The 10,160-nt window shown below is 34.2% G+C and overlaps 1 protein-coding gene across 1 annotated transcript; it reads left to right on the forward strand.

The window, feature by feature from the left end:
• The first annotated feature begins 1,352 nt into the window (after positions 1-1,352).
• On the forward strand, positions 1,353-9,281 carry LOC114284163 (ketol-acid reductoisomerase, chloroplastic). The gene is made up of 12 exons (XM_082916191.1): positions 1,353-1,479; positions 3,144-3,452; positions 3,577-3,669; positions 5,605-5,670; positions 5,771-5,906; positions 6,815-6,819; positions 7,073-7,300; positions 7,388-7,505; positions 7,584-7,723; positions 7,864-8,068; positions 8,216-8,370; positions 8,715-9,281. Exons 2-12 carry the CDS (start codon positions 3,156-3,158, stop codon positions 9,081-9,083), a joined length of 1,812 nt encoding a protein of 603 aa, XP_082772317.1. The 5' UTR covers positions 1,353-1,479; positions 3,144-3,155; the 3' UTR covers positions 9,084-9,281.
• The last annotated feature ends 879 nt before the right edge of the window (positions 9,282-10,160 follow it).

Below are 10,160 nucleotides of genomic sequence, written 5' to 3' on the forward strand. Positions count from 1 at the left end.
ATGAAAATTACTTACGTACAAACACTAGCTTTTCAGCTATTTTCAAAAACAAAAACAAAAAACGATCGCCTGAAAACAGGAGCACACCATTTCAGTAATCGGATGCACACCATTTGACAGTAATCGGATGCACCATTTCACAGTAATCAGAAAGAGAAGGGAAGAGAGAGAGAGAGAGAGAGAGAGAGAGAGAGAGAGAGAGACAGAGCTTCTCAATAATCGGATGCACCATTTCACAGAGCAACCAAAAACAAAAACAAACCCTAAATCGATGTGTGTGTGTATATATATATATATATATCTATCTATATATAACAAACATAGGGTTTAAAATCTTATCTTTTTGGTGGAGATCAACGGAAAACAGGGGACCAAAGTGAACGATCGCCTGTGATCTTAGAGATGTGGAGGCAGTTCTTTGTCGTTCGCCAAAAATGAGAGGAGAAGAAAGAAGTTCCGTGTGAGAGGAGAGAAGGGTGTTAGGTCAAGAGAGAAAAGGGTTTATATAATGGCATTTTCGTAATTTTTGAAGTTTTGGAGGGACATCTAAATCATTTATGCCCCCATTTCAGCTGTGTACATAAGCTGAAATCAAAAAGCACCCCCCGAGCTGCTTACAAATTTAAGTTGAAAATGACTTAATTAAAGCTATAATATATCTCCGTAAGTTCTACCAAACACACCAAAATAGCTCAATTTAAGCTAAAAGTTGTTTTAAGCATGTGCTTGTTTTAATTTAAAAGTCAAAAAGTTACTAAAAAAATCAAAAAGCCTATAACCTATACCAAAAAGTCAAAGATTTCATTTTGTCTTTACTTTTTGCATATATTTTCATAAAAAAATCAAAAGTTATTCTAAATATACCAATTTTTTTTACAAATTGGAGATGTTGCTGCGTGGGCTGCTATGCGGCGAAATGGGCTAATTTTGATAATACGAACCGTTTACATTTTAAAATACATCAAGTAGAACATGCTTGTAAAAAAATCAAGTTAATCGGATATCGTTTATCCATTCGTCCACTTACATTTGTATCTATAAAAATAAATAATAATTGTGGTTTAAATTATTAAAATGAATATAAATGTTAGTGGATGAATAGACAAATGATATCTGAATAACTTGGTTTTTTACAAATATGTGCTATTTGATGTATTCTAAAATGTGAACATTTGAATTATCAAAATGGGTCTTGAAATAGGTCCATTTTACTGCACAACAGTTGTTGTTGCGCGGGCTTCGTAACAGCATTCCTAATTTTTTTTTAACTCATATTTTAACTAAAAAAATTAAAAAATTACTAAAATAATAGCATCGTGTAAGCTGATTTTACGGCTCCTTAACCTAATCCACAGTCCCAAAACATCTCATTCATTTTACGAACTCCGTGTCTCCATCTCGCTCCTCCTCACCTTGCCGATTGCCCGCCGCCGCCGCCAGCTAGTCTCCTCTCAGATCGCCATACAACTTGCCGATTTGGTAAGTCTCTCTTTCTTTCTCTTTCTGCTCTCTCTCTCTCTCTCTCCCTCCCACAGTCTGTTTTTTTTTCTTGTTTTTTGCTGACCTGATTCTGTTTATTTTGAAGTTGTGAGAGGGTGGAAAATTCTTATATTTGATGAACATTGAGTGATTTTAACAATGTACTGACTAAATATTCTACTGTCAAGTAATATTCTTCTTTAAATTGTATTCTAATTGCTTGATTAGAGTTTTGTAAAAATATTTTTCAGAAAATTTTATTTTCTTTTTTTTTGAATTTTTTTTTTGTTTTTATTGAATTTTTTAATATTTTAAGTATTTTTTTAATTTTTAAACATACCTAACATAAATATACTTTAAAAAGTAAAAAATTTATGAATTTTTAAAAAAAATTCACTAAATACCAAAAATACAAAAAAAGAAAAAGAAAAGAGAATTCAGTATATTTTCTTTGTTTTTTTTTATGTATTTATTAATTTTTTAAAATATTTTTTCACAATTTTTTTATTTTTTACATACATCTAAGTAAGTAAAAAAAATATTTAAAATTTTAAAAATATTCGCTAAAAAAATACGAAAATCAAAAAACTCAATTTTTAAAAAACTTAATCCAAAAAACTCAAACTCAATTTTTATTTTGTACTAATAACTGGGTAAGAATGATTATTTTTTTTTTTTGGTGATAAATTGGGTAAGAATGATTATTTTATTTTTGGATGATAAAAAAATTCATCTATATATATGTATAGGGAGCAGCTTGCCTCTAGTCTTTAATCGGACTGGACGGTACTGTTCTGCCCGTAAGGGCTATCACGGGTCCTGTTTTAATAATCCAAACCATTGAATATGTAGAACTTGTCGACTATCATATGCATGTAAAAAATTACGTTGATCGAATATCGATAGTTATGTGATCAAATCAGTTTTATATATAAAAAAAATAGACGGTGAACAAATTAACGGTCGACAAAAAACTGTTAAGATGAGATAGCTATCGATATCAATCAGAGTGATTTTTTACAAGTATATAGTACCCGACGAGTTTTACACATTGAACGGTTCGGATTATCAAAACGGGACCCATGGTGGGTTCTCACAGGCCGAACAGCACCGTTCAGTTCGATTAAGGACTGGAGGCAAACTGCCCCCATATATATATATATATAAACCAACAAACCTTATCAACTTGAAAAGAGAGATTGTGGTGGTACAGAAGCAAATTAACACTTTTTTTCTTTTCTTTTTTTTTTTTTCACTTGGAAGGTTTAGGCAGTGGTTTTGGATTGTTATTATATAATTTGTTTGGATTGTTGGAATTTTAATTTGCTAGTTTGTCAACGTTGAATGTTAGATGAATGGATATCTATTTTAATTTTGAATGGTTCAGTTGATTTATAAATTAATTTTTTAAAAAATATTTGATTCAAGTTTTGTAATTTGAATTAAGTTTTCTATAATTCGCCAAACCTCCCGAACTGCCAAGTTGAAACTGTTGTTATTTGCCAACTAATTTGTCGGTTTTTGATAGAAAAATGGTGGTTTCTAATGACAAATTTGTCAATCTGCCACCCGCCGCATGATTTCTCTTTTACGCTTAAATAGCACTGAATCACACTACACACACACCTACTTATCACTGCCTGATCTCTCAATGATTTCATCAGTCTCAGTCATCCATGTCGGCGGCTACTTCCTTCTCTCCCTCAGTGGCGGCCGCTGCTGGTTCTGCATCTTCGTCCTCCAAAACCCTGAAGCCTGCCTCCAAAACCCTAGGTTTCAATCTTGGGTTTCTCTCGTCTTTGTCTTCGAAGACAGCTTTGAAATCTCTCAAAGCTCAAGTCATGCTTGGAAATAGGGTTGGGTTAGGCTCAGCTCTAGGAGCTCGCATGGACTCTATGCCCGAGATGACTTCACTTGATTTCGAAAGCTCAGTGTTCAAGAAGGAGAAAATTACTCTTGCTGGCCATGACGAGGTGTTTTCTTCATTTCCTCACTTGCTCTCTCAACATTTCTCTCTCTCTCTCTCTGTGTGTATATATATATATGTGTGTGTGTGTGTGTGTGTGTGTGTGTGATGATTGTGTTGTGCATTTGTAGTATATTGTTAGAGGAGGGAGGGATCTGTTTCCGTTGCTACCTGATGCCTTCAAGTGCATTAAGCAAATTGGTGTTATTGGCTGGGGTTCACAGGTATTGGTCACTCCTTCATTACCTTGATCTTGTAACACTTCTGATTATTGTTATTAGTTTTTAGTTTATTTTATTTATGTGATTATTGTATTTTACTATTCCTGTGTTTGTAGAGTGAAAACCATTGGAGCAAAATGTTAAAATATAATATTCAAGATTGAATTTAATGTTTATTGCACACGGCATGATGGGTATATATATATATATATATATATTTTAGTTTGGGAAAAAGGGAAATTGAAATATTTGTTTCCAAAAAGGTAAACTTGGTTTAGCCAAGTAATGCATGATTTAGATATCTTTACGCCACAAGCAACAGAGAACTCAAACCTTCGAATTTTTAACTCAAGTTTTGTGTTTTGCCGAAGTTGGAAGATGAGAAAAAAGAATTAGATGCTCTTATTTCATTCACATTGTCATCTTTTTCCTTTTTCATTTTTCTTTCCAAATATTCAAATCTATAATTCAAAACACACCATTAGGATTTATTATAGGGGTTCGAATTCTCTCAATTTGGCTATCCAACTTGAGAGAGCGTTTGAGCTTTGTGGGCCCATTTTGAGCTCGATGATGATTCGAACTGTTCGCTTTGTAGTACTCGTTTGAGTAGAATATTCATCTAAAAAATCTAGATGATCGGACATTGGTTGCTATATATTTGAATTACATTTGTTTTAAAAAAATGGACGACAGTTATAATTTCAAGAATAACGATCCATTTTTTGTAATACAAATGTGATCCAAACATATATTTACTAATGTTTTATCATTTTATCTTTTGCATGAATATTCTACCCAATGAGTTCTAGAAAGTGAACGGTTAGGATCACCAAGGTTGGCTCCAAAATGGGCCTGCCAAGACCAAATGTTCTCTTAATTGAGATGGCCAACTTGAGAGAATCCAAACCCTTATTACAAAACATTTTGGAAGTTGGAAAATTATGTTCATTTACATTTTTGTTTTGAAACTCTAGACAATGGTAAAGCCTCGATTATCTATCAAAATGCATTTCTTTTCCTGATCTTAACATTTTCCTTGTTCTATTGGAATAAATGGTGCATTAAGTTTTGTCCTATTTTGATGTCAGCTTGTAATTTATATTGTTGTTATGCAATGCAGCGTTGTTCTGATTTTGTGTTTACTTCTATTCATGATATTATATATATATATATATATATTAATTTTATTTGCTGGGGTAATTGGTGGGTGTAAATTTTTATAAATGAACTCATGGAATCTACAAATTTGAAAGAACAAACCTTTAATTTCTTTTTCTCTTTGAGCCAGTGGGGAGGGATATGGCTATGTTTGGTTTCAATCTATAGATCTTTTTTCTTTTTTTTTTTTTTTTTTTTTTTTGGCAAACTAGAAACTAGTTTGACAAAAATAAATTTTAAAATTATTTTTGTCATCCAAAATGATAGAACTATATAAAAATGATAAGTGTTTTTAATTTTTTCATGAAACTAATTTTTACTTTTTTAGAAAGAATTTTTGAAACAAGTTTCTAAAAACCAAACCAAACATAGGTAGTGGTTTTACAAATGGTGGTCTGCTCCAGAAATGAACTGACCTACCTATTTAAAAAAGAAAAGAAAAGAAAAGAAGATCTGTGTTTTTTTTTTGTTTTTTTTTTTTTATTATTTATTGATTTGATTTTGGACTGAGGAAATTAATGCAAAAATATAGTGATTTTGATATTGGCCTGATACATTAGTAAATGCATTTGTTGGCATTGTTTTGTATAACTTGTTGTGAGTGAAGGGATATATTGGTAATTTTGTCCAAATGTGCAACATTTTCCCTCTATTTGGTTGGATTAATGAATTTTCATACTCTAAATTCAATTTATTAGTGCTGTCATGAATGTGGGATTTTAATAGATGAACATTGTTAATAAGGATATCTATTAATACAATTCTTTTTCATTTTAGGGTCCTGCTCAGGCACAAAATCTGAGGGATTCTCTTGCAGAAGCAAAATCAGACATTGTGGTCAAGGTGTTGTTTGCATTACTTTTGATATTATATTTATTTCTCCCTTTTTGTTCTGTGAATTGGTCTATCTTAACATGTTTGTTGTGTTTGCTTTGTAATACAGATTGGTCTCAGGAAGGGTTCTCGTTCCTTTGCTGAGGCACGTGCTGCCGGTTTTAGTGAAGAGAATGGAACCCTTGGTGACATATGGGAGACAATATCTGGCAGTGATTTGGTGCTGCTCTTGATTTCTGAGGCTTGTAGATTGTAAAGTTGACGTGATGTTGCTACATGATTATACATTCTGAGAGACCCCAACTAATTTGGAAAAAAAAAGCTTATGGTTATACATTCCCATGCTTCTCCATTGCAACTACCAGGGTTTTAAGTAAGAAAAACTGAGAATATGATCCTAAAACTGTAACTAACTTTGTGTGCTTCTTTAATGGTGCATATGAAATTGTGTCCTCTTGAAATTTTAAAATCTAGTATCTTTTTCTTTTTTTTTATTTTTATTTTTATTGCTGAATGTAGAAGAAATCACTACATATAAATATTACTAGTTTCTCTGTTCTTGCTTTTTGTGCTTCAAAATTTAAGTATAGCATTAAATTAGTGAATTATTATTCCTAAACCTACCTTCACAGCAATTGGGGTTTAAGAGAGAATGTGATCTATGTATTTGTTAGCATCGTCTTGATGCTCTTTTTCTCATAAAGTTACTCTTATTTATTCCAAAAAAAAAAAGAAAAAAAGAGTGAATATGATCTATGAATTCATAACTTCTGCACTTTCTCTTTAATGCTGCATCTAGAAGATATTGAATTCTGCCAAATCTGCTGCTCCTGATGCTGGATGTGAAATAACTTGCGTCATCCAGAAAGCTAGCAGGCTCTCCTATTCCTGGTCTTGCTTTCTGTGCCATGTATAATAGGTACAGTGATCAAATGATGAATCTCTTCAATTATATGTTGTGAGTATATGAATGCAAGATGAGAGATAATTTAGATCTATAAAATCTTAAATTGATATTAGTGGCTTGCATATAGTTTATTTTAAAGAACAAAAAAAAGCCAGAATATTTATCAAAATGACAGAATTCATCGAAAGAAGGATCAGGGATCCTTCAAAGAGGAAGAAAAGCAAAAAAAAAAAAAATACAACTCAGTGCAAGTGAAGGCCAAATAGAGGTAAATATAAACAAATCATGCACCTACTAAAAAAATAAGGAAAAAGAAGTGACTTGTCATAATAATGACAAGATTATGAGACTTAGTTGGACTGTAGTCAATTTAGGCCTAGTAATGATGAATATAATGGTGTTGGTTAGATGATTTGTACATTTTAACATGATGTGGGTGTGTGTTATGTTCTTTATTCTATTCAGTCCTCTTGTACTTGTTCTTAATTTCAATATTAATTGCAGGCTGATAATTATGAGGAAATATTCACCCACATGAAGCCAAACAGCATACTTGGGCTGCCCCATGGGTTTCTTCTTGGCCATTTGCAGTCAATGGGTCTTGATTTCCCTAAGAACATGAGTGTGATAGCTGTATGTTCCAAGGGAATGGGTTCGTCTGTGAGGAGACTCTATGTTCAAGGAAAAGAGATAAATGGTGCTGGAATAAATTCTAGTTTTGGCGTACACCAGGTATATATATATATATAAACCCTCTGTGTTTTCTTATTGCCTCTGTATGTTTCATTTGAGTTAGCTACTCAACATCTTTGTGGACAGCATGTTGATGGCACGACTACTGATGTTGCCCTTGGATGGTCAGTTGCCCTTGGTTCTCCTTTTACATTTGCCACTACACTGGAACAGGAATACAAGAGTGACATATTTGGCGAGCGAGGTGCTTGTGGTTTTCTTCATTCTTATTTTGTTATTCACCACAATGCTATATCCAAGATCTGTTTGTTTTGATTCATAGGCATTTTACTCAGTGCTGTGCATGGAATTGTTGAGACCTTATTCAAAAGGTATACTGAAAATGGAATGAGTGAAGATTTGGCTTACAAGAATACCGTTGAGTGCATAACAGGGAATATTTCGAAGACCATATCAACTCAGGTTAGTGATCAAAATCTTGGATTTCATCCCTTACAAGAAGTTTTGTGCCTCGATTCTTTACCAGTTTTGAAATTCTTTATCTTTTCAAAACGAGTATGTTTACCTAGCCGTATGTTGCTTGTTTTATTCCCTCTGAATAGGGCATGTTGGCGGTGTATAATTCATTGTCAGAAGATGGCAAAAGGGAGTTTGAGGCTGCATATAGTGCCTCTTACTATCCCTCCATGTGTATATTATATGAGTGCTATGAGGATGTAGCCAGCTGTAGCGAGATCCGCAGTGTTGTCTTGGCTGGGCGTCGCTTTTATGTATGTTTTCTATTTTTTGCATACGTGTCAAAATATGGTAGGTACTATGCGTGTTATGTTATATACAGGCTTGTGAACCTTTGTGTTCTTTATGATGATGCTAAAAATTATTAGTGACATGAGATGTTTTCTTACTTGTGTCGCTGAATGCCTTTGCTTCCCCACCTCCCTCAAATCTTACAAGAAAAGGATGGGTTACCAGCTGTCCCAATGGGTAAAATTGATCAGACGAGGATGTGGAAAGTAGGTGAACAGGTTCGAGCAGCACATCCAGCAGGTGACCTAGGCCCTTTATGTTCCTTCACAGCTGGTGTCTATGTGGCATTAATGATGGCCCAGGTAAGCACCGTTCTACGTTAGTGTGTTGAGTTTGGATTGTACTGTCAAAGGAGTCACCATGCACTGTACTTAAATTGCTAGGTTTGCTTTTAAAATAGTGTTCATTTAAGCATGGTCAATGAAGAAGGTTTATTGGATAGATCTCTGTTAGGTTGAATCAAATAATGGCATCTCTTTTGAATTTGTGTCTAATTTTTATCTTATGGAACTTCACATGGTGAAAAGAAAGATATTTATATTGTAGAACACTAATATTGCACTGAGAATATTTGTTATCTTCAACCATTTGGTCTGACATAATCTTTATAAATTATATATATATATATATATATATATGAAAACAGATTGAGGTTTTGAGGAAGAAAGGACACTCCTACTCTGAGATCATCAACGAAAGCATAATCGAGGCTGTGGATTCTTTGAATCCATTCATGCATGCCCGTGGAGTCTCGTTCATGGTTGATAACTGCTCAACCACAACTCGGCTAGGATCCAGGAAGTGGGCTTCGCGTTTTGACTACATTCTGACCCAGTGGGCCTTTGTGGCGGTAGACAATGGTGATCCCATCGACCAGGACCTCATCAGCAACTTCTTGTCAGATCCCGTGCATGGGGCGATGGAAGTTTGTGCTCGACTGAGACCTACTGTTGACATCTCTGTGCCCCCTGATGCTGACTTTGTTCGGCCAGAGTTGCGCCAGTCTGGCAACTAGGTGTTAAAGGACAACATTTAGTTTGTGTTGTAGCTAGTTTCTGTTTAAGAGGAGATGTTTGAGGGAGAGAAGTTTTTTTTTAAATCGTAGGAGCACCAGAAAAGGTTTGTCTGGTCTACTTTTGACTCTGTTAATCCATATTTGTAAGCTGCTTTGTGTTTTGTGCTTTTGCGAATGAATGAACGAGATATTATTATATGATGTGTTTGTAATTTTGGGAAAAAATAAAATTTGAAGCAATGCTTGTGTAGTTATAATATAATTTAAGGTATTATTGGCAAAGTGAGGCGGTATAATTTTGAGATTGGATTGGCAATTTGGTGGGGCCCACAACTTAAATGGATTGTATTGAAAGTGGGTGAATTGAGGGAAAGAAACGCATCATACTCCCCATGTATATATGAAGAACATGATTCAAAGGTTTCAATGGTTCTTTGGCCTATATATATATGCCAAGGTCGTGATTCAGTGCACAATGATGTACTACATACACATTCTTGCCATGCCCTATTAGTGAGCAAACAAGAGTTGTGGAGAAGCCACATTGACTAGCGATATCTGTAGTTTTACCGTCATTTACTTGTAATAGTCAACTTTATGCGGTGGGATATGAAGCATCCACAGCAATGCCGTAGAGGCTTTCCTTTGCATCAATATCTCTCTGCATGAAAATGTACCCTTCTTCACCTGAATTTGTTTCCCGTGAGTTTTTATTGGGGAATACTTGGTCCCATCATTTGCAATCCCATAACCAATAAGGAATAAGTAAAGAACTCATGGGAACCGGAGGTGTCCCCTTTACTTTTGGTAATCTATCATCTCTAATTATGTTCTATGCATCTTTTAATGGTATCAATGAGAATATACCTAAAACCCTAAGCCAATTGACAAATTTAAATGGTCTTGCATTGACGCAAAACAAATTGGTTGGTTCCATTCCTTCGTCCATCTTTAATCTCTCTTCCATCACAGTTATTGATATAGTTGGGATCCAAATTCAGGGGACGCTTCTCTCAAACATCGAAATTACTCTTCCTAATCTTCAATGGCTTAACAGTGGACTGAACTTGTTTACTG

The sequence above is a fragment of the Camellia sinensis genome, chromosome 2, assembly GCF_055761805.1.
Source record: "Camellia sinensis isolate YWXY chromosome 2, ASM5576180v1, whole genome shotgun sequence".
Lineage (NCBI taxonomy): Eukaryota > Viridiplantae > Streptophyta > Magnoliopsida > Ericales > Theaceae > Camellia > Camellia sinensis.

Excerpts from the sequence above, each read along its gene's own strand:
- LOC114284163 (XM_082916191.1), top strand. The coding sequence starts at position 3,156 with ATGTCGGCGGCTACTTCCTTCTCTCCCTCAGTGGCGGCCGCTGCTGGT. Across the intron at positions 3,453-3,576 it reads CTCTTGCTGGCCATGACGAG|TATATTGTTAGAGGAGGGAG; the intron begins GTGTTTTCTTCA and ends GTGCATTTGTAG. Across the intron at positions 8,371-8,714 it reads TGGCATTAATGATGGCCCAG|ATTGAGGTTTTGAGGAAGAA; the intron begins GTAAGCACCGTT and ends ATATGAAAACAG.